The 24746-nt window shown below is 39.3% G+C and overlaps 2 protein-coding genes across 41 annotated transcripts in view; one reads left to right on the forward strand and one right to left on the reverse strand.

The window, feature by feature from the left end:
- TFG (trafficking from ER to golgi regulator) overlaps positions 1-21325 on the forward strand; it is a 37587-nt gene extending 16262 nt beyond the window's left edge. For 2 of the 5 annotated variants that reach the window (XM_084875485.1, XM_084875483.1), the window contains 5 exons: positions 1398-1544; positions 6178-6345; positions 10865-11005; positions 14296-14394; positions 20511-21322. In XM_084875485.1, coding sequence (XP_084731611.1) covers positions 1398-1544; positions 6178-6345; positions 10865-11005; positions 14296-14394; positions 20511-20890 — 935 coding nt within the window. In that variant the 3' untranslated portion in view covers positions 20891-21322. Of the gene's footprint in view, positions 1-1397; positions 1545-6177; positions 6346-10864; positions 11006-14295; positions 14395-20510 lie in introns of all 5 variants that reach the window. The other 3 variants (XM_084875486.1, XM_084875487.1, XM_084875484.1) reach the window with 3 other exon arrangements.
- Positions 21326-22507: 1182 nt separating this feature from the next.
- The window catches only part of ABI3BP (ABI family member 3 binding protein), a 237401-nt gene continuing 235162 nt past the window's right edge, over positions 22508-24746 (reverse strand). For all 36 annotated transcript variants that reach the window (XM_084875404.1, XM_084875411.1, XM_084875410.1 and 33 more), the window contains one exon: positions 22508-23715. In XM_084875404.1, coding sequence (XP_084731530.1) covers positions 23600-23715 — 116 coding nt within the window. In that variant the 3' untranslated portion in view covers positions 22508-23599. The remainder of the gene's footprint in view (positions 23716-24746) is intronic.

Consider the following 24746-nt stretch of genomic DNA (forward strand, 5'->3'; position numbering starts at 1 on the left):
TTCCCTCTTGATTTTAGAGAGGGTGAGAGAGAAACATCAATGATGAGAATCATTGATTGGCTGCCTCCTGCATGTCCCTTACTGGGGATCAAGCCTGCAACCTGGGCATGTGACTTTGACCGGAATTGAACCCGGGAGCCTTCAGTCTGCAGGCCAGTACTTTTATCTACTGAGCCAAACCAGCCAGGGTGAAGAGTATTCTTTAAGAAGAGAAGGAGGAGGCTTATAGGACCTTCAGTCTGCAGGCCAGTGCTCTATCCACAGAACCATACTGGTTAGGGCAAAAGGTATTTTTGTAGAAGGAGGTGGAGGAGGAAGATGGGGAGAGGCAGGGTAGAGAGGGGGGGGAAGGAGGGAGAGAAGGAGGAAGAGGAAAAATATGAACAATGGCAACAAAAAAGATAAACAATAATATGGCAACAAATACATATCTATCAACAATTGAATATAAAAATTAAAATAAGTGAACTGCTGCATCCACTGATGGTGCCAAGTGATTGGGACCGGTGCCAGGTGCTGGCAGTGGGTGTGGGCAGGGCCGTCGCAGTGGGTGTGAGAGGTGGCTGCTGGCCCTGATTATTACCCCTCAGGAGCAGGGGGAGGTGGAGAAAGCCGGAAGGACCATGGCGCGAGGGAGCAAAGCATTTTCAGCAACCACCAGAGGCTCTCCCCGATGACGGCGACTAGCGCCCCACGTTGGTCTGGTGCCTCTACTCACCTGCTCTACCATCCCACTGCAACTGATGCCCACCATGTTCCGCACATGCCCCCTGGTGGTCAGTGCTCATCACAGTGACCAGTTGTTCTACTGTATGGTCTATTTGCATATTAGGGTTTTATATATATATATATATATATATATATATATATATAGAGAGAGAGAGAGAGAGAGAGAGAGAGAGAGAGAGAGAGAGAGAGAGAGAGAATGAGAATGTAGTGCCTATGGACACAGACATTTGGGAGGTGAAGGCCTGGGGTGGGATGGGAACTGGGAGGAGGGGGCAATGAGGAAAAAGGGGGGGACATCTGTAATACTCTCATAATAAAGATTTAAAGAAATGGTATCAGCTTTCTATAGGTTTTAATTTATTTTACTGTCATTAAATTCTTGTAAGAAACCTTTTTAAAGAATGTGATCATAAGCTGTAGATATGGATCAGCAAAGACTAATGAATGTATTTTTTCCAAAAAGTAAATTATTAGCAATTAATCCTTTCCTTAAAAAAAGTTACCATTCAAATGACATTAATAAGTATCTTGTTTGATTTTGTTTCACTTTTTAAATAAATTTTATTTTTTTTAGTGCATATTATTCTGTCAATATACTTATACATTTATTGTACTATATATACAATATACATTCCCTAATTTTAACAAAATTAATTCTTTTATTTCAGTTAATGGCCAACCAAGACCCCTTGAATCAAGTCAGGTGAAGTATCTCCGTCGAGAACTCATAGAACTTCGAAATACAGTGAATCGCTTATTGGATAGCTTGGAACCACCTGGCGAACCAGGACCTTCCACCAGTATTCCTGAAAATGGTAGACTGTGACCCCACTTTTAAAAAAAGTTATCCTTACCTCATTTTGCAGATTAAAAAAACTAAATACTCCTCAGTAGGAGTTCAGATGGCAGTCCCATTGTCATATCTTTTTATTTTTACCTTTGCTAGTATTCATATGTGTATTCTCAAAACCTGGCTGTTCATCAAGATTGTTGGGGGCTTTTATTATACCAAATAGAGGCCCGTTGCATGAAATTTGTGATTGGGGTGGGGGGTGGAGGGGGTCCCCTCAGCCCAGCCTGCACCCTCTCCAATCCAGGACCCATCGTGGGGGGATGTCCAACTGCCAGTTTAGGCCTGATCCCCAGGACCTGCACCCAGCCTACACTCTCACAATCTGGGACCACTGGCTCCTAACTGCTCGCCTGCCTGCTTGCCTGATTGCCCCTAACTGCCCTCCACTACTGGCCTGGTCACTCCCAACTGCCCCTCCCCCCACCCCCTAGCCAGCCTGCTCGCTCCTAATTGGTTCCCTCCCCCCCCAGCCTGGTCGCCCTCAACTGCCCACCCCCCCCCCCCCCCCATGCCATCCTGGTTGCCTTTTATTGCCCCCCATGCTGGCCTGGTCACCCCCAACTGCCCCCCACCGGCCTGGTCACCCTCACTGTTCCCTCCCCTCCCCACCCCCCTGCCCGCCTAGTTGCCCCCAAATGCCTGCCTGCAGGCCTAGTCTCCCCACACAGCCTGCTGCTCGGTCATTTGGTCATCCCTCACTACCCCCCTTTGCCGACCTGGTCGCCCCACACAGCCTGCTGCTCAGTCATTTCATCACCCCACACTAACCCCCCGCTGGCCTGGTCACCCTACACAGCCTGTGCTCAGTCATTTCATCGCCCCTCACTAACCCCCCGCCGGCCTGGTCGCCCCACACAGCCTGTGCTCGGTCATTTCATCGCCCTTCACTAACCCCCCGCTGGCCTGGTCACCCCACACAGCCTGTGCTCGGTCATTTCATCGCCCTTCACTAACCCCCCGCCGGCCTGGTCGCCCCACACAGCCTGTGCTCGGTCATTTCATCGCCCTTCACTAACCCCCCGCTGGCCTGGTCACCCCACACAGCCTGTGCTCGGTCATTTCATCGCCCCTCATCCCCCGCCGGCCTGGTCACCCCACACAGCCTGTGCTCAGTCGTTTCATCACCCCTCACTACCCCCCCCTGCCAGCCTGGTCACCCCACACAGCCTGTGCTTGGTCATTTCATCGCCCTTCACTAACCCCCCTTTGCCGGCCTGGTCACCCCACACAGCCTGTGCTTGGTCATTTCATCGCCCCTCACTAACCCCCCTTTGCCGGCCTGGTCACCCCACACAGCCTGTGCTTGGTCATTTCATTGCCCTTCACTAACCCCCCACCGGCCTGGTCACCCCACACAGCCTGTGCTCAGTCTTTTCATCGCCCCTCACTAACACCCCCCGCCGGCCTGGTCACCCCACACAGCTTGTGCTCGGTCGTTTCGTCGCCCCTCACTAACCCCCCGCCGGCCTGGTCACCCCACAAAGCCTGTGCTCGGTCGTTTTGTCACCCCTCACTAACCCCCCGCTGGCCTGGTCACCCCACACAGCCTGTGCTCAGTCTTTTCGTCGCCCCTCACTAACCCCCCCTGCCAGCCTGGTCACCCCATGCAGCTTGTGCTCGGTTGTTTGGTCGCCCCTCACTAACCCCCCCTGCCAGCCTGGTCACCCTCAACTATCCCCTCGCTGGCCTGATTGTCCCTCATTGCTCCCCCCTGCCGGCCTGGTTGTCCCAAACTGCCCCCCGCCACTGGCCTAGTTGCCCCTAACTGCCCTCCATGCTGGCCTGGTCACCCCTCACTGCCCTCCTCTGCCGGCCTGGTTGCCCCACACAGTCTGCTGCTCGGTCATTTGATTGCCCCTCACTAACCTTCCTGCCGGCCTAGTCACCCCATGCAGCCTTTTTGGTCATCCTTTCGGTTGCCTTGGTCGCTTAGGCTTTTATAAAAATAGATTCCTAGGTCTTATCTATTGGAGAGCAGACCCAGGAATCCCATTTATAAAGTGCTCTCTTGGTGATTGTTTCAGTCTAATTTTAGACTTGTGGGTTTGTGACATAGGTAATTTTTCAAACCCCTTAGAATCCTTTTCAGTGTAGTAGTTAATGAACCTTAACAATTAAAATAATTTCGTTTCAGTTGGTATGCAAGTATTTTCAAGTAAAAAATAATTCTAGCCCTGGCTGGTTTGGCTTAGTGGTTAGAGCGTTGGATCAAAGGGTCATGGGTTCTATTCCCAGTCAGGGGTTTCTGGTCCAGGGCACATAACTTTTGGTTGCAGGATCCATCCCCAGCCCAGGGTGTGAGTGGGAGGCAATCAATCGGTGTTTCTTTCTCTTCCTCTTTCTCTTTCTCCCACTTCTCCCTCCCTTCCATTCTGTCTAAAAGTCAATGGAAAAAAGATTCTTGGGTGAAGATAAAAAAAAAAAAAAAAAAAATCTAGATTAGTGTATTCAAATGGTGTATTGTAAAGTTTATCTTAACAATTTTTAATTAAAATATGCAAAGAAAAATTAATTTTTTTCCATTTTACAGATGGCATGTACTATTTACATTCATATGAAACAAGATTTATCAGTAAATTTGGAACTGACAGAAATATGCAGCTATCTATGGTTTTCAGTGCTCTACCTTTGCAGTGGTTCTTAGACACTTGCTTCCTTTATGAAGCAGATAATTCGGAGGCTACCTTAGATACTGATTGACCTGTTACAGTAGCTCTAGCAGCTAGCTAACAGAGTTACTAGTAGGTGGGTGGACATATATTGTATTTTCTGATGGATTTAGTTTGCAATTGGAAGGATGCACAGGTAGTGGAAGGTAGTAGCGTGAGGATGAATAATTTGTAAGATTGATGTGATATGCTCTTGGGGGGAGCATATCACGGAATTAGAGGAAGGAAAATTGGTGAGGATGATGGATAACTGGGGGACTTATTTTAAAGAAGTATGTATTCATAGGAGTTTTCTTCTAGAAATTTAGGAAATATTAGTAGAACCAGTGGAATGATAAGAATGAATGATACAAGCCTTTATGTGCTTATATTCCCCTTAGTACTTATGTTTTCTTTTATAAGATAAATTTTTCTTGATTAAAGATGTGATCTAATACCATGTTTATTTACTTGCTTGGTAACAAAAAATTGATTACTAACTGTTAATTGAGTAAATCGTTAGCAATATATTTTTACTTGTATATTTTGTTCTGTTTTTATATCTTTCTTTGTCTTCATGTCAGATTCCTATTTGTAAAATGTAGGTTATTCCTGAATCCCTTTACTTTTACAAAGTAGTAGTATAAATACCTATTGATACTTTAGTATCCTTAGAAGAAAAAAATGGTTTTAAATGTATCCTGCTCATAATGTTTAAAATTTTATTTTTCCATTTTAAAAATAGTATATTATAGAAACTTTAAACTTATATGAAAGTAGACATAATACTGTAATGAATCCCATGAACGTACACCCAACTTCAAGTCATAGTCATCATCATGGCATCTATACTCCACCAATTTCCACTCCTTCCATATTATTTTGAACAGATCCCAAACACATTTCATTTTGTCTCTAAGGACTTAATTAAATAAGTATTTGAAACAAAAACATATCAAGTTAAAATAATGCTTTTAGTGTATTGGCTGGCTTGGAATTTTCATGTAATCTAGTAATAGACCAGTAGACAAGTAGAAATAAAACATAAACGTTGATAATTGTAACTTTAATTAGTATCTTCTTTTACAAAATAAGTGTCCAGTATGTGTCTGATATTAGGTATAGGTCTTGGGGCTCCAAGAACTAAAAAAAAAAAATTAAGTAATTTTTTTCTCTCTATTTGTTAAGGAGCCTATATATATATATATATATATATATATATATATATATACACACACACACACACACACACACACACACACATATATATATATACATACACACACACATATATATATTTATCTGATAACTTTTAGGGAAAAAATGTTGATATAATTTTTTGAAAAAGCTGTTATTTATCTTGTATTTTTTTTTTCTTCTTCTTTTTTTTTTTTTTTTTAGTAAATGTATTTTATTGATTTTTTTACAGATTGGAAGGGAGAGGAACAGAGAGCTAGAAACATTGATGAGAGAGAAACATCGATCAGCTGCCTCCTGCACACCCACTACCGGGGATGTGCCCGTAACCAATATACATGCCCTTGACTGGAATTGAACCTGGGACCTTTCAGTCCACAGACCGATGCTCTATCCACTGAGCCAAACCGGTTTTGGCTTGTATTTCTTTTTGACTATTATTTTTTTAATTTAAAAATTAAAAATGTAAATAAATATAAAGAAGAAAGTAGAATGATCTCTAATCTTGTGTTCAGAAATACTTAATGATAACATTTTAGACTATATACACTTATATACAGGGTGGGCAAAAGTAGGCTTAGAGTTACTTGTATGGAAAATAATATAGTAATGAATAAATACAAGAATAAATTGTTTCATGTGCTCACAACTGTAAACTAACCTTTGCCTCACCCTATATTTCCCTATATTCCTTTTTGTTAATGAGTATAGATAAAATGGAAATAAGTTTTTGTTTTTTTCCTCTTATAGATACTATGGATGGGAGGGAAGAAAAGCCTGCTGCTTCTGATTCTTCTGGAAAACAGTCTACCCAAGTTATGGCAGCAAGTATGTCAGCTTTTGATCCTTTAAAAAACCAAGATGAAATCAGTAAAAATGTCATGTCAGCGTTTGGCTTAACAGATGATCAGGTTTCAGGTAAGTTAGTTCCTTCCTCCCATTCTTCATTTGGTCTCTCTTTCCTTCCCTCCCTTTTCTTCTCTCATAGAAGGATAATTTGGATATAGTGAGGTACACAACTCTTAAGGTTCAGTAAATTTTACATATGTATACACCTATATAAAACCCCAACTATATCAAGATGTAGGTGATTTCCAGCTTCCAGAAAACTTTCTCATATCCTCTCCCAATTAGTAGAAAACTCCTCTTCATAGAATAATCACTATTTGGTTTAGGTAAATTTTATCAAAAGTAGAAATCAGAAACCTTATTTTTTAAAAATAATATTGTTTCATGATTAAATTATTTACTTTCTTGGTCTCTCTTCTGATCAGAAATTAGAAAAATTTAAATGTACATTTCTGGCTAATTTGCTTTAGTGTAGAAAGTGCTTTTATATGAATATACTTTTTAAAATTATTTTTACTGATTTCAAAGAGGAAGGGAGAAGGAGAGAGAAACATCAGTGACAAGAGAGAATCATTGATTAGCTCCCTCCTGCATGCCCCCTACTGGGATCAAGCCTGAAACCCTGGCATGTGCCCTTGACTGGGAATTGAACTGTGACCTCCTGGTTCATAGGTCAATGCTTAATCGCTGAGCAACACTAGCCAGGCTATATGAATATTTTAAATCTTGTAACAACACCCATACTGTGTTTTCTTTTTTTATTTCTTCAACATTTTTTGCCTCTTTCTCTTGGGGTTCCACATGCATTGCAGAGCCTCTGAGTTCATTCCCGTCCTCCCCCAATCCCCGCACTATTTCTTCTTACTATTTTTCAGTTGAGGCGATTTCTATTGAACTCTCTTCAAGTTCACTGGTTCTTTCTGTCATTTCCATTCTGCTATTGAACCTTTCTAGAGAATTCTCTTTTGCTTTTAGCTAGAGTTTCCATTTGGTTCTTTTTATAGTTTATTTTTTTCTGTTGAGATTCCTTACCTTTACATTCATTAAGATTATTTCATTTTAACTCATTTAATGTATTTTTATTTAGTTCTTCAAAAATATTTATAAAAGTAGCTTTGAAATGTTTGTCTGCTATATCTAACATCTGGGCCAATTTTGAATCACATTCTTTTTCCTACCTTTTTCCCCTGAGTATGGGCACATTTTTTCTAATATTTTGTATGCCTGATAGTGTTTAATTAAAAACTGGACATTGTGGTTAATATGTTGTAATGACTTGGCATTCTTTTCGGTTCTTTTGAGAATTTTTTTGTTACTGTTTCTCTAGCAGATAGTTAACTTGTATGGACTCAGATTGCTCATTTTGTCTTCCCATAGCAGCTGACATCTCTGCTCAGTTCTTTCAGCTCTACGTGCTGCTTTTTTTCTGAGCTCTCTTGGCTGTCTCTGTCTCTTACTCCTAACTCTGGTCAGCTGGGAATTTGGGACTTGGTTTATACTCAGATTTTTGGTCTCACTCCTTTGTTGGTGGTCTCTCACTTTAAGGATTTTGCCTTCAAATTTCTAGGTATTTGGCTAGTCATGAAGTTAATACTGTGGCTTCTCTTGGAGCTGTAGAAGTCAAGGCTTGCATTTCTTTCCCATTGTAATCCCATTGGGGGTAAACTCTGTTTTCTGCAGACATTAGGTTGACTTTCAGTGATTTTAAATAGTTTTCTTCTTTTATTTTGTTCAGGTTTTAGGTTACCTGTGGAAGGGTTTACCTAACTAGTTTACTTTGCTATTACTAACTAGAAATGTATGATTCAGTATGTTAATTTTATTTTCTTTGATACTTTTATGAGATTATTCACTAGAGAGAATTGTAAAATTCTGAAGAGACTCATATTTGTATGTGATGTATGCTGTTGGCAAAAGAAGACTATAGACAAATGACACAGCTGAAAAACACATTTTTGAAGCAACTGAAATGAGTTAATATTATAGCTTCTTATATTTAAAACTTCAAGAAATGCCAGAGAGAGGAGTAAATAATTATATATGAGAGCAGTCTTAAATTTTTTATTAGAATATATTATGTGCCAGATCAGAATATTATGGTTAATACAATAACATTTGAAGACCATTTTTTCTGGTAGCTTTCTGTTGAAATACAAAAACTATACACATTGAAAATATCAGAATACTTTGTAGTTATTCCAGTATGATGTGGTGAAAAACTCAGCAATAATGGTGAATGGACATAAGAAGGAGGGATGAAGTATTGCAGATTGAATAAAGTACCTTAATTATGTGCAAGGGAGAAAAAAGCAGTCAAAGTAATATATTTTTTAAGGATAATAACAGTGATTTTTGTAGAAGGGATGTGTATATGAATTTGTTTACATGTGTGTAGGTGTCAGTGAAACAGAGGCACATGGAGCAGTCAGCCATTTTACTCTGGAATCATCAGCTTCTCTTGTATTACCACTGCTGTTAGTCCTAGTTTAGGTTCTCATCAAATCTGGACTGTCAACTGCCAACTGTGTGCCTAATACAGTGATAAGTTCTGGGATAAACTAGTGCAAGGGTTAGGTGTTTGCCCTCAAGGAAATTAGTCTGCTGGCAGTAGCAAGCAAGTACTTATGTGGAGCTTTATAAGTGGTAACCCTAATATATAAAAACCCTGGGTCCGTCATGACCGGAAGCTCAAACAATCAGAAGTTAGTCCTGCTGTCAGCACTGGGTTATTGTGGTGACCCAGCACTGACTGCTGTGGCTGCAGACTCAGTGACCCAGCACTCACTAACTGCTGAGGAGGCTGCGAATCAGGCCCGGAGAGAGGCCTGAAGAGAGAAGCAGGGTCTGATCTATAGCCTTTGTGGCAGCTGTCGATCAGCACTTGCCCCTCTCTTTCTCTCCAGGCCTGACCAACAGCCGTGCCTCCATTTCTCTCCAGGCCTCCACTGGGGCTGCTGATCAGCACTGCCTTTCTGATCAGGCCCTGTTGATAAGCCCAGAGATGCTGACTGACATAGAAACCGACCAAACAGAACTAAGTCTAGGTGAACTGTGAGGAGTCATTGGCTGCCTAGGAGGCGGAGCTTTTGACACTGACTGGCATAGAAACCGACCAATCAAAACCAAATTGGTCGGCAGAGGAGGACAATTAGGGGTGAGATCAGGCCTGCAGGGGAGGGCAGTTAGGGGTGATCAGGCAGGCAGAGGCATTTAGGGGCGATCAGGCTGGCAGGGAAGAGCAGTTGGGGGCAATCAGGCAGGCAGGCAGAGAAGTTAGAGGTGATCAGGCAGGTAGGCAGGCAGGCAGGCAGGCAGGCAGAGGGGTTAGGGGCAATCAGGCAGGTAGGCAGAGGCAGTTGGGGGCGATTAGGAAGGCAGGCAGGTGAGTGGATAGAAGCCAGTAGTCCCAGATTGTGAGAGGGATGTCCCCCAAAGGGCTCTCAATTGGAGAGGGTGCAGGCTGGGCTGAGGAAACCCCCTCCATGCATGAATTTTGTGCACCGGGCCACTAATACTTTAATAAGCTCTTGCTAAATAATCACTTTTATAAACACTTGTAACTTATTCTTACAGAACCTTATGGAGTAGGAATTAGTATTAGTAGTGGAAGTATTAGGATTTGACCCTAGACAGTCTGTTTCCAAAACCTGTACTTTTAACCACTCCTATCAATATATTATCTAAACAAAAAAACTTAAAGGAGAAAACATATCACTAGTTGTCTTCAAAATGCCTTTTTTGACTGTCACATTAATGTAACTTTAGTTTAATTTTCTCCATTTACTGCTTTGTTTATGATTTTGGAACAATATGAGTAGCTCCATGAATAAGAGAGGTAGGAGTCGTGAGGCAGATGAAAAGATCACAAAGGAACCTGGTCAAAGAGCTTTTAGTAAGGGAAGATGGAATCTACTCAAAAATGCAAAGCAGAAGTTGATAAGAGTCATAATAAAAGTATCTCTATAGAAGTTCACAAGAGGAAAACGTATTTATGGGTGAAGAAGTGTTACTAAAACTGGAGTTTTAACTGAGTTTTAAAGAATATTGTATTTAGATGTGTGAAAATGGGATAGTGGAGGGAATAGTGGTAAATGAAATGGAGGCAGGAAAAATACATATATTGGTGGAATAGGGAATAGATTAGTTTGTTGAAGGAGGCATGTGAGAAGGAATTTAAATATCCTTAAATACCAAACCATAGGGTTGTATTTACTTTAATGGGCAATGATGACCCATTAAAGAATGAAATTATACTTTTGGTTGACCTATGAACCAGATTGCATGATGTGGAGGACATGGGTATTGCAGAGATGAGTTTTGGTTTTTGCAGGGGGTGGTTACTATTCAGAAATACAGCGCTCTGCACTTTATAGGGAAGGATTTCCAGTTTGTAGCTGTGGATTCTTGAGACTGGGGCAAAGGAAAAAAATATATATATACACGCACATTAAATGTAAAATCCTGCATTTATGTTTATGTTTATTGTATAGTACTTTATTCTTAGTCTTTTTAACCATACTTATGAATTGAGGTTGCTGGGGAATGGCCTTGCATTAGAAATTGAACTGACTTTTTTATGACCACTCAGGGCCACCCAGTGCTCCTGCCGAAGACCGTTCAGGAACACCTGACAGCATTGCTTCCTCCTCCTCCGCAGCTCATCCCCCCGGAGTTCAGCCACAACAGCCACCATATACAGGAGCTCAGACACAAGCAGGTCAGAGTGAAGGTAAAATAGAGCTTAGAGCACATGTGCAGGAAAGTACACATGCAGAAATGTTTATTGCAGCATTGTTTGTAATGGTAAATGCTTGTATTCATGCTATGAACACAGGTAGGAAAGATTTTGATTGACTAATATGGTATATTTTGAGGTAAAAAAACACACACACCAAATAGAACAATATGTTATGTATGCTTCTGATTATTGAAAAGAAAAAAAGAACCCAAGAAAGCATTTATGTGAATAAAACACAAGGTAAAAGATCAGGAAGGATTCATACCAGTCAGTGGTGACACTGGGGTATGTGATGACTCATTGAGGTGATACTTTTAGGTGCTTTCTTCTCCCTTCCCCCTACGCAACTGTGTATTACTTTTTTAATTTAAAAATATTTAAAAAATAGAAGCAAAGCATACTTAAGGGTAGTACTGCTAATAATGTCGAGGAAAAAAAAGTGTATTTTAAAATCAAACTTTATTTCTTTAAATGATGTGTGCTTAGGTGAGTAAATTTACTCTGTGGGTTTTGATATTCTCTCACTGTAAATTGTGAAAATTGGACTAAACCAGTAGTTTTAAAGGAAAATCTAATCATGAATGAAATTTGTAAGCTTAGTAATATTGTAAGCTTAGTATTACAATATTATGATAAAAAGGGGGTCATTGCCATATGTCAGTGCTTTTACAGTCTTTTTTTTTATCTCGTGGCAAATATTTTTAGTAAACTAATTACTAAAATTCTTCAGCACACCAAGAAATAGATTTTTTGCTGACCTGACAAAAAATAAGTATAATTTTAATTGATTTACAGAAATTATAATGGTATTAATTACCTATCATTTTTGCTCCAAAGTGACTTTAAAATAAATCAGATGCCCATATAATTTCTGGTACCAAGAATTAACCAGTCAGATGCAACCTTAATCTGTGATGTTACCAATAAGATGCAGCTGTATTATATGACATATATTTATGGTTCAAGATAGGGCATTCACACCAGATAGCTATTGTTGTGTTGGCTATTGTCATTTTTTTATTTGACAGTCTAAGGGAAAAGAGGTCATAGTCCTTGACTAAATAGTCAGGTATTGCATGTTTTTAAAAGTTCTTGTGGCACACTGGTTAAAAGTTGCTGCCATATGTGAAGGAAATTGAGGTGCCACAAGCTCAATTTATACCTTTGGAGCTCTGCAGATTGGCTACGTATAGTAGTTTCTCCTTTTCCATAGTTTATCTTTCTGTAGTTTGAGTTACCCGCAGTCAACTGTGGTCTGAAAATATTAAATGGAAATAAATAATTTGTAATTTTTAAGTTAGGCACTGTTCTGAGTAGCAGGATGAAATCTTGAGCCATCCTAACTAGGATATGAGTCATCCTTTTGTTCATTGTACCCACACGGTATAAGGTTATACCTATAATTCGTGTTACCACACTGCTTTGTGTTCAAGTAACCCTTATTTTATTTAATAATGGCCCCCAAACCATTCCCATAACTTTCATTCCAGTATATAATCATATTCTATTTTTTATTATTTATTAATCTCTTATTGTGCCTAATTTATAAATTAAACTATAGTATAGGTATGTATAGAAAAAACATGATTCCAAAAAAAAATATATATGTGTGTGTGTGTGTGTGTGTGTGTGTGTGTGTATATATATATATATATATATATAGTTGGGTACTATCCATAGTTCAGGTATCCATTTGGAACATATTCCTGGTAGATAAGTGGGTGAGTATTATTGTAGTTGCTGATCGAGCTACTGATCTCTAGGGTGCCTTCCAGATATTTAAATGTTGGTTCTGTGAATTGCCCATACATAAAAGGACCTTTAAAAGTATACATTTCACTTTAAAACAAACACTAGGTGGTGCTCTAACCATTTATATAAAGGGGCCATGTGGTGGTTAGATGTATTTTCAGCAACAGAAGCAAGTGAGTGCTGGCTGCCTGCTGCACTTCAGTTACAGTGTAAGTGGCACTGGATGCTGCATTGACTTTTTTTAGTAGTTGTCTCTTTCTGCCAAAGTATGCTATTTTACCATAGTCTTTTAAAGTATGTTTTTACTGATTTTTAGAGAGAGAGGAAGGGAGAGGGACAGAGAGAGAGAAACATGGATGAGAGAGAAACATCTATCAGCTGCCTCCTGCATGCCCCCCACTGGGGATTGAGCCCAAAACCAGGGCATGTGCCCTGACCGTAATCGAACCAGCAAACTCTTGGTGCAATAGCTACACTAGCCAGGCTACTCCCAGTCTTTTGATCAACATTAAATAGTTTGAATATTTTTGAAAGACATAAAAATCTAAGGATTTAAATACTAGCTAGATATTAAAACGAGAGCTATTATTGCTACTCTAGGCATTAGATTGAGATAAATCCACCGTTAGAACTGTAAAGTGGTAAAGATGATAAAGACATGAATCAAGAAAACCTTGCTTGTTTAGAAGTCACAGGTAATAAAAGTGCCTGAAGGGTTTCTCTGTAGAAACTGTTGTCTACTGACATAAATAGTACTCTCATTTTCAAGTACACATCCCCAGTGTTAAGCACGTCTACCATTATTAAAAAGTTCAATAAGGAACTATTTATACTTTATCAGATTCCATGTGATTGGCTAGGATCTTCAGATGATGGAAAAGTGAACTGTTGTCAAAATGCCAAAGGTGTCACTGAGGTCTGGAATGAAAGATACCATGTAATTCCTTGCTACCAAAGAGTCCATTCATATGGTAACCAAAAAAAGTTCAAACCTTTAGATGAGAAATATAGTGTTTTAGGAAAGATTTGAGAGCTATTAATGGTGTGTGTCTCTAGATTTTTAAAATTTTTATTGATTTTTTTATAGAGAGGAAGGGAAAGGGATAGAGAATTAAAAACATCATTCAGAGAGAAACATTGATCAGCTGCCTCCTGCACACCTCCTGCTGGGGATGTGCCCACAACCAAGGTACATTCCCTTGGTTGGAATTGAACCTGGGACCTTTCAGTCTGCAAGCCAACGCTCTATCCACTGAGCCAAACTGGCCAGGGCATGTTTTTTGACTCACTTGATTTTTATTGAGCATTAGCAGTACATACCTGTTGGCAGTTGGGTTTGAAAACACTTATTAAATTGTCCATTACATTTTTAAATGTCTATTCATTGACATTTAAAGGGGAACAAACATTCTTCTGTCTTTGTTACTCGGTATGTTTATGTGTTTGGATGGGCAGAGAATTAAATGTGCCTTAAAGGTATTGTTTTTCTACTTAGTTAAACCTGCCTCTTTTTTTCTTGTCTTTTTTAGGTCAGATGTATCAACAGTACCCACAGCAGGCTGGTTATGGTGCTCAGCAGCCACAGGCACCACCTCAGCCAGCACAGCAGTATGGCATTCAGTATTCAGGTGAGCAGGTGTCCATTAGGATCTGGCTCATGGTTTTTGAGCTCTTACTATACTCACTACACATTAATTCTTTGCTCTTAATTCCTTGATTTGTAATGCTTACATTGTCATAGCCGGTAGTATTTATTTATTAGGGAAATAACATTTGTTTTATTTATTTACAAATATTTTGTATAAATATTTAATTGAAAATCAACATTTCAATTTTTCAGTGGGTGAGTAAAACAGTCATAGTAGATGATTCTCTAATAACTTGTTCAAAAGTTTTTAATAAAAAGCTATCTCCTGATGTGATCAGCTTACCCTTAGGTAACTTAGAATTGCGAAAATGCAAGGTTTTTTCACTTCATTAATGTAACTCATAATCCCAGTATACTCTTAGTGTCTGTAAAAATATTAATACTCATAGTTCCTTCATATATGGAAAGGTGATCTTAAAAGAGGGTGGGAAAAATTGGCTTACCATGGTTTGTGTGGCATAGACATGCAGGTTATGATTATTATAATAGCTTTATTATTTACAACTATAAACCTACTTTTGCCCAGCCCTGTAAATAAGAAGCAAATTAAGCTACTTAGGTTTTTAAATTTCTCCAAAGTATGTAGGAGTACCAGAAACAGGTTAAAAAAAAAATTAGAATTGTATAAAACTTAATTCAGCAATTAAGAACATTAAATATAGTTGTTTTGAATATAGTGATTTTAACAATTTAGTTAATTTTTATGTTTACTAGAGAGTTCAACTCTTATTTTACAATGAAACATTTAAGTGTCAAATTTCAACTACAATCAGTTTATCTAAATCTTGCCTAATTTCTATTTTATGGAGTTTGTAGTAAAAAGTAAAGTAGGAGTCAGCAAACTAGAAACCATAGGCCAAATATGACTTTTTGCCAATTTTTGTGAATAAACTTTTACTGGAACACATCTGCGCTCATTCATTATTATACTGCCTCTTGGTGCTTTGGCATTACAATTGCAGAGTTGAGTAGTTGCAACAGAGATCATCCTATATAATAACAGCCTAATATGCTAAATGTCCAGTCATCTGATCATCCGTTCAACCAATCAAAATGTAATATGCTAATGATATGCTAAGGCTGCTCAACTGCTTCCTATGACATGCACTGATCACCAGGGGGCAGATGGTAGGTTAGCTTGCTGCTGAGGTCCGGCTGATTGTGACTGAGCGAGATGTGCCAGACACGCCCTGGAGCCCTCCCGCAGTCCCTACCCTTCTGGCCAATCTCCCACGTCCCTCCCCAGCCTGATCATGCACCAGTGAGGTCTCTTGGCCTGGCCTGTGCCTTCTTGCAATCTAGGACCCCTTGGGGAATGTCAGAGAGCCAGTTTTGGCCTGATCCCGCAGGCCAGGCCAAAGGTCTTCACTGACACACAAATTTGTGCACCAGGCCTCTAATAGACCCATAAGATCTAGAATATTGACTAGCCCTTTACAGAAAAAAAGCTTGCCTGTTCCTGAACTAGACTATAAGATTCTATCATTAAGTGCAGTTTGACATATCTTAACACTGCCATTTTTATTTGGATTGTATTTGCTGTATAGTGATTTAACCGGTAGCTGCTAGTTTTTAATTATATGAAATAGGTGGAATGAATTTAAATTTAGATTATGATATTTGAGGGGAGGTTAGTTTTAGGATGCAAGTCCTTAAAAATTAAAGAAAAATCAAAATGTTACAAATTATGTAATTTGTAGAAATCTCAGAGTTTTAGAAGCACCCGGAGAACTTTTCTTAAACATTACAGACACCTGGGCCCTCCTCCAAGATATTTTGTTCATTTAGTTTGTGGGACTCAGGTTTTGATATTTTGGAAGCATTGCAGGTCATTCTAAAGTCAGCAAGGTTGAGACCACTGATTTTGTCCCACCCACTCCTGTTATAAATGAGGCAACTGGGGTTGGGAGTAGTTGTGGTGCATTGAAGGACATGCAGCCATTCAGTTGAGTTGCTAGATAAGAACCCAGTGCATTTGACTTTCCAGTTAATTACTTCCCTATGTCATTCTGCATTCTCAAACCAAGCTAGGGGTTGGCAGAGTTTTCTGTCAAAAAAGGCTAGATAGTAAATATTTTAGGCTTTGTGGACTATATGATCCTATTTTATTTGTTCAAAACAATTTTCATTTCTTAAGATTTTTGGTTTCTTCATCACAGTTGCTTATTTTTTTAAGAGAGGTATGGTGGTTTGCGGGAAATTATACATATAATTTGGAAGTATTGTCAAAGACTCCACTACCGTGTTTCCCCGAAAATAAAACATCCTCCGAAAATAAGACCTACTTACAGGTTTCCTTCTGAATGAAATATAAGGCATCCCCCTGAAAATAAGGCCCCCCAGGCTCTGTCTCAGAATGAAAATTAATTTACCGTAAACTGGTCGCTAGGGCCGCCCAGACTGGCGTCTAGCAACCAGTGACTTTACGCGGAGTCCTGACATCACTGCTGTGTGGAGGTGGAGTGGAGGTCGGAGTGAGCGGTGAGTGCGGGGCAGGAGAGAGGAGGAGACTTTCGCAGATGCATGTAGAAGAACAGGAGGATTAGAGAGGACGGGACACGGCGAAGGTGGTGAGTGCTGGTCTGTCTCTGGTAACACTACCTGATGCTCTCGGCCGCCCTCATGATGGCTGAAGGTTCTCAGTCAGTGGCAGACCCTGCTCCAGCCCAGATCCAGGCCCCAGCAAGCCCAGTGACAGTCCCCAGGCAGGCCCCAGGGGGTAAATGTCTGATATAGGGGTAGGGGGCGTGTCTGGTGAAGGTGTTCAGTGGCACAGGGGTTGGGGGAGGGGGATCACTTAAAATGATACAGGAAGATCAGAGGGGGCAATCAGAATGACACAGGAGGATCAAAAGGGGTTACTAAAATGGTAATCCCCCCTCTGATTCTCCTGTGCCATTTTGATTCTCCCCTCTGATCCCCCCTGTGTTATTTTAAGTGATCCCCCTCCCCCCACCTTGATACCCCAATTCCTTTTTTTACCCCTAGAAATGAGCGCAAAAAGAAAAAGCTACTCCGTGGACTACAAGAAAGGAATTGTGGAAGACTCTTGGGGCCAAAATCTTACTGCTTTCTGCAGAGAGATGTTGAGTATCCGATTGGTCCAAAAATGGCGAGCAGAGTATGGTAACCTCATTGAACAAGTGGACGAGGGAAATGCTAAAAAGCGCAAGTGTGGATCAGGTCGGCAACCATTATTTTCTGAGCTGGAAGACCTGATCTGTGAATGGGTTGTTGACAGGAGAGCAAAGGCTTTGGTTGTGAATAGGACTCAGATTCAAGAATTTGCCCTTGCAATGGCATCACAGTTGGACATAGCCCCCGAAGACTTCAAAGCATCACAACACTGGCTGGATAATTTCCTTCAGCGAAGTGAACTGTCTTTAAGAAGATCTACAACATTGGTTAGGTTGGAAGATACTCAAGTTATTAAGCGAGCACTTGCATTCAAGGCCTTTATTGATGATGCTGACTTCTCTAAATACAATCTTTCCAACATGATTGCTATGGATGAAACTGCAGTGTTTATGGGTCAATCATCTCAAACAATTGAACAGCAGGGTGCCTCCTTAGTGTACATTCCCTCCACTGCTTATGAAAGTGTACGTGTTTCTTGTATTTTGGCAATTCCTCTGGATGGCACTAAAATCCCACCTTTAATCATTTCTAAGGGCAAGAAGGAAAAGATTGAACATGTTTTGGGCGTTTTTATTCTTGAAACTGAAAAAGCCTGGCCACACAAGCAGTTATAAGGAAGTGGGTCGATTTAATGCTGCAGCTTGTTATGTGAGGGAGCCAAAGAGGTCTGCTAGTCTGGGATGCAGCCAGCACTCACTGCGCTAAAGACATGAAGACATTTCTTCACGAAAGAAAAATAGATCAGATAATGATTCCTGCAGGAATGACGGCCTATCTCCACACTCTTGATATTGCAATAAAGAAGCCATTCAAAGACAATTTGCGCATGGAAATTAATGACTACATTGAAAATAGAATGGAGAGAAATCAGCGTGGAAACTTTGTGAAACCTAAACTGCAAGAAGTTGTGTCTTGGGTGAAGAACTCATGGGAGAAAATCACTGACAGTTGCATTGCAAATGCACTGCGAGCAGGCTACCTTGACAAGAAGTACTCATTTAAAGACAGTGCTATTGCTAAACATGAGAGATTTGGTCCACTGATTCTGAAAGAAATGGAGTCACAAGAAATGCACCAGCAAATTCAGGCATTGGATTGTTATGATGATGTTCCAGAAGATGATGACATGATTGTCATTGAATAAATGAATAAATTCTTGATAACTGTAGGGTTCACAGTTTGTCTGGTTTGTGTTGACAACTACCGTACTACCGTACCGTATACAAATAATAAATTTCCTTTATTTTCATTTAGCAATAAATGTGTGCCATATTCTTTATGGAAAAATAAGACATCCCCTGAAAATAAGACCTAGTGCATCTTTGGGAGCAAAAATTAATATAAGACACTGTCTTATTTTCTGGGAAACAGGGTAGTTTGCTAATGAAAATGGCATCTTAGGCCCCTATGGGTCAGTCTCCCTCTTAAGAGATCATCAAGGATCCAGTTGTTTCCAGACTCCTTAGTGAAAAAGGCAGTTGAGATTTTTTTGTTCATTTTTGCCAGGATGAAAAGGCAGGTTTTTTTATTTGTTTGTTTTAATTTTTTTGATTTTTTGTTTTGTTTACGGTGTTAAGTTGAATAGATCTTTTCAGTATAAAAGCTGAGTCCATCTGTTTCTCCATAATCTTACAGTAAAAAATTTAAGTTAAAAAATTTTATGTAGAAGATAGGAGAAACTGAATGACACTCAATATTTGATCATGAATTAACTATAGTTCAGTATTTAGAAAATATAAGTAAAATGCATTAGTTATTTGATTTAGTTATTAAAAATTAAGCTTGCTTTTAATGATTTTAGTCAGGGTCTCCACTCTGAGTAAAATTTAGCTTTTTTGAAATTGTCTTTGTATTTCTGATCCCACTAGTCCTATTAATATGAATTTGATTGGGAGATATGGGAATAGTCAACTGAATACTCTGCTTGGAGACTAAGTGATGGTGGTAGCATTGAACCATTTTTGACACTGTTGGTTTGCCAGTTTCCCTCTGACCTTTTTCCAGTTTTATTCATGGACTATGTCAAAAGGTTTCTTTCATGAGTAAATTTTGAACCGAGGTTAAAGGTGAGTTCAGAATATACACAAATTCATTCAGTCCTTTTTTTTTTTAAACGTACATATTTTAATAATTTTCTTATGTATCTGGTATTTAATGCTGACAGGATTCCAGTCATTGGAGAGGTTTCATTGCAAGTAGCTGCAGGTGTGTTTCATGGTAGAGATAAAAGTTTTTAGTGAAGCAGACTTTTTCTTTTAAAAAAATTTATATCCTTAGTAAATAATGAATATAGATGTTGCTTTTGTGGGGCAATAGGGTATGCTTTTTGTGTGTGATGTTATTACTGCTAAATTGTAATATTGAGTTGTATAGGCAAAAAAACACATCAGATACCAAATTTTAAAAAAGTGAAAATATTAAGGGTTGTGAAGATGGGTACTTAATGTTTATTCTTAAATGGCTTAGTTTTTAGAGAGTGACTAAACCTTTAAAGCATCTCAATAGCACATTTAGATGTATTTGTAATACCATTGTTTCATTTTAAAATATTAATTCTCTAACGTGTTTTTATTTGGTACTGTTGTTAAATAGGCCTTCCCTCAAAACCAGACTAATGACTAAGTTTTTGCGTTAATTCTGCCCTTTATCATTTGAGCATCTACTCTATACTAGGACTTATGCTCTCACGGATTATATAGTGTAGAAGCAGTTGGTAGTGAAGAAATATGTGTATACAGGTTTCAATTTAAGATGAGTGGGTTTAAAAAATGTTAAGAAAAATTTTGATGCCATTTAGTCTGGAAATAAGATTATACGGTAGAATCTACTACCTTACTTGTTATATAAATACTTGGGATTTCTCATCATTTTTGGTCCATAACAGTAAAGGCTATTTCTCTGGAAAATTTTAATCAATAGACAAAGATAGTATATACATTCTTTATTTTGCCTTTTCAGCAGGCTATAGTCAGCAGACTGGACCCCAGCAACCTCAGCAGTACCAAGGATATGGCCAGCAAGCAACTTCCCAGGCACAAGCTGCTGCATTTTCTGGTCAGCCTCAACAACTGCCTGCTCAACAGCCACAGCAGTACCAGGCGAGCAGTTACCCTCCACATACTTACGCCACCCAAACTTCTCAGCCTGCTAATTACACTGTGGCCCCTGCCTCACAACCTGGAATGGCTCCAAGCCAGGCCGCAGCCTATCAACCAAGACCAGGTTTTACTCAGTCTGCAAGTACCATAACCCCTCCTCCAAGTGGGGCTAACCCGTATGCACGTAACCGTCCTCCTTTTGGTCAAGGCTATACTCAGCCTGGACCTGGTTATCGATAAAGAGGCTCAGCTACATTGATGAAATGTAGCTGCTACCTATTTGCCTCCCAAAAGACTCCAATACTGTTATTTTAATTTGTATTGAAGTTCAGAAATTTAAAAAGCAGAGCATTTTTTATGGTATCATTGTTGCTGTTAATTGAGAGTATAACTTGCTAGAACACAACAAAAGACCAAAATGAAAATTATTTCCTCCCCTGCTTAAAAGTGTAGCAGCTTCCTAGTAATTTTGGAACACTACTCTATGTGTGCAAAGTGATTGACTTTCTAGCTTGCCTTGTCCAGAGGTTATTAAAATGCTAGGTTGAAATTTAGCCATCTCATTTGGCTTTGTACTATTAACATGATGTACTAAAAATAGATCTCTTTGAAAAGACAACTAGATATTATGTATAAAATATAATAACATTGATAGGTTAATAAAGATGATTGAATCAATTAGTGGTCTTGTAGTTTAATTTAATCACTAAAATTATATATTCACTAGTGGCCCAGTTCACAAAATTCGTGCACAGAAATTGGGGGGAGTTTTGGTGGTGGGGGGGGCGGTGTTCCTCAGCCCAGCCTGCACCCTTTTCAATCTGGGACCTTTCGAAGGATGTCCTACTGTCAGTTTACAGGGATCAGGCCTAAACCAGCAGTCAGACATCCTTTCCCAATCTGGGACTGCTGGCTCCTAACCTCTCACCTGCCTGCCTGCCTGATTGCCCCTAACCACTCTGCCTGCCCACCTTTTCACCCCCAAATGCCCCCTGCCACCAGCCTGATCACCCCCAACTGCCCCTCATGCCAGCGTGCGTGCCCCCAACTGCCCCATTGCCAGTTTGCTCGCCCCCAACTGCCCCCCCCTCCTGCTGTCTTGATCACCTTCAACTGACCCCCACTGATGTCCTGCTTGTTTCCAACTGGCCTCCCTGCTAGTCTACTCATTCCCAACTGCCCTCCCCTCTTGGCCTCTAATCACCTCTTCCAAGGCCCTGCCACTATGGCTTTGTTCGGAAGAATGTCCTGAAGGTCTTCCAGTCTAATTAGCATATTACCCTTTTATTAGTGTAGAGGCCTGGTGCACAGGAGGGGGCTGGCTGGGTTGCCCTGAAGTGTGTCCTGGATCACGGTGGGGGTTCCCTTGGGACATGGGGCAGCCTGGGGGAGGGACCTGTGTTGGTTTGCCGCCGGCCACGCCCCCATGGGGTGAGGTTCCCTGCTGGGAGGCATGGCCAGCCTGGGTGAAGGGCTGAGAGCTGTTTCAAGCTGGTCACACTCCCAACAGGGTGGAGGTTCCTCCTGGGGTGCCTGGTCAGCCTGAGTGAGGGGCTGATGGCTGTTTGCAGGCTGGCCACACCCCCTTCAGGGTGGGGGTCCCCAAAGTATAGATGGTTTAACTTAGAACAGTTTCTATTCAGAGAAACTGATTTTTGCATGTCTTGAAAGAAATGCATTTAACAATAATTGGCTTAAAACAGTGAAACTTTAAAATTGATGTCACCGGAAGATAGATTAGCAATAATACATAAACACAATAGATAAAGTATTAAAAGATACAAGGGGGTTTTGGTAGATCCTGAATAACTAATTTTCCTTATAGAGATGAACCATTCAGAAATAAATAACTCAGCCTTAAAAAAACACTAATCTCTTTATTGCAGTTTCTACTTGTTTGAAAAGTACAGAGTGTAGCATTGATAAAATTGAAGCATGTTGAAAGGGTCCTCTCAGAATGAGGGCAACAATACAGCATTCCCACCTCCCTCTCCAAATGGGGGAAATACCTTTTTAAATAAAAATGGGTCTGAGTAAGTACAGGTTAAGTTGGACTATGAAAACATCTTCTGAAACATTCATTCCTTATGTGTAAAAATATAGTAAATATTTCTGTAAAATGGTAGTGATCTCATGTTATCTTTTTGTGCTCAGACTTCACATTCAGTTTCCTCATACAACTTTTTTAGAATTATATTAAAAACAATACAAAGACAGTTGCTTGAAGGGATAGTTTGACAAAGTATATTCAGATATTGTAATATATAATTATGAGTATAATAAGAAAATGTATTTTTGAAACTGTCGTTCTCTCAATTCTATTTTTAGCTGAAATGAAATTTGCTTATTGAAACTGAACCTTTTTAATAATTTACAAATATTTGAGGAAATGTATATTCACATGAATGTTTATTTAAACATTCAGAAAAGATATTCAACTATTGCTAAAAAAACCCTGAAGTTTAAGTAAACATGTGAATATTACCCCCAGATATATATGCTGAAGTTAATCTGATCTAATAAGTTAAACCAAAGAGAGATTTATGGAATTAACTCACCAGTAGGAAGAATACACATTAATAAAAGTAAACATTTTTTAAAAAGTATATTAGTTTTTGATGTTAATTTTGTTATAAAAGTATCTCAAAACATTACAACATTGTGATAAATAATATACAAAACAATCTCTTAAAATACCATGAATAGGGAGCCAGCTTCCCCAGAAAAATGTTACTCTGTTAATACCTTGCTTTATTAAAATGACTTTTTAAAACCTGATAAATATTCTCAGCAATTTTTCTAATAAACATCTAATATTGCTATCAATTAGATTTCAAACTTTTATACATAGTAAACAGAACAGCTTTTCATGGACGTGACAAATACCATAGTGTGTGCAATTATTTTTTGCCACGATGAAACAAAGCACTTGTGAAACGATTGCAGCATCTACCATTTTCCAGGAATTGTGGTCCCACATTCATACCACTGAACGTAATTGATTTGGGTGTGACCACCGATTTCTCCAAATTGGACAGGCTCCTGGCGAACTGCTCTGAAATAGCCTACAAGGGAAAATTAGTTATAATAATTGCAATGATATATTTGTGCCTTCTTTGCTCATAGATTGAATGGCTGAAGGTTACTCTTCATGAAGTATTTTAGAAATGGAGAGCAGCAGAGGCCATGAAATGTTTCCTGAGGTAGAAACTGGGGCTAAACATCAGGAGCATCTGTAACTCCTTAACAAAGCATGGGACTGCTGGTAGTATATAGGAAACAAAACCGGAAAGGAGCAGGAGTCAGAGGAGTTGTGTGTTTTTGAGTGTCATTGAGCACATCTACACTCTGTCTTATGTGAAAGTGTGCTTTCTGCACATTACAGACCTATGGTGGTCTATGAAGAACTGACCTGAGTAATGGTGCTATGTGTATTTACCACTGTGTTAAGAAACAAAGGTAGTATGTATCAAGCTTGCTAAATTTCTAAGAATTAAATTTAGGTGGAATCTTGAATGACCCTATACTAAATGAGTAAAACTTTCAAAATTTCTCTGTGAATGTAAAATGTAGAAATATATAAAATTTATAGTATGTATATATCTAATCCCTATGAGACACCAGTTTCAACTTGTTTCATGGGTTCACAGATCCTATCAAGGCATCTTTTCATGGTGCCAGTGAACAAAATGTGTTGCTGAAAAGACTAGTCAAATGATTTAAGATATCTAATGAACTTCTTGGTGATTCCCAAGTAATATGGACATTTAATTTACCCTCTCCTACCTTGCCTGTACAACAAGTAAATTAATTTTCATCTTTTTAATCTTCATTAAGCACCTTAGCGCTAATGTGTCTTCAGCATTACCATGGTTATACATTTTTTAACATAATTGTTTTATTTTAACTGAACTTATATAATGAAGGCAAATAGTACTGTTTTTCCATTTGTGGTAGTCTGTCTTTAAAATTTTTTTAAGGGAATAAAAAAATGCCTATGTGCTCAGTATTGACAAAAAACATAAAGGTAATATATGAATAATTTAAGTTTAGGAAACACTGCTTTTATTCAGGTGTCCTTGAAGTAGAATGCATT

Source organism: Pipistrellus hanaki, assembly GCF_964339955.1.
Source record: "Pipistrellus hanaki genome assembly, chromosome: 2".
Classification (NCBI taxonomy): Eukaryota; Metazoa; Chordata; class Mammalia; order Chiroptera; family Vespertilionidae; genus Pipistrellus; species Pipistrellus hanaki.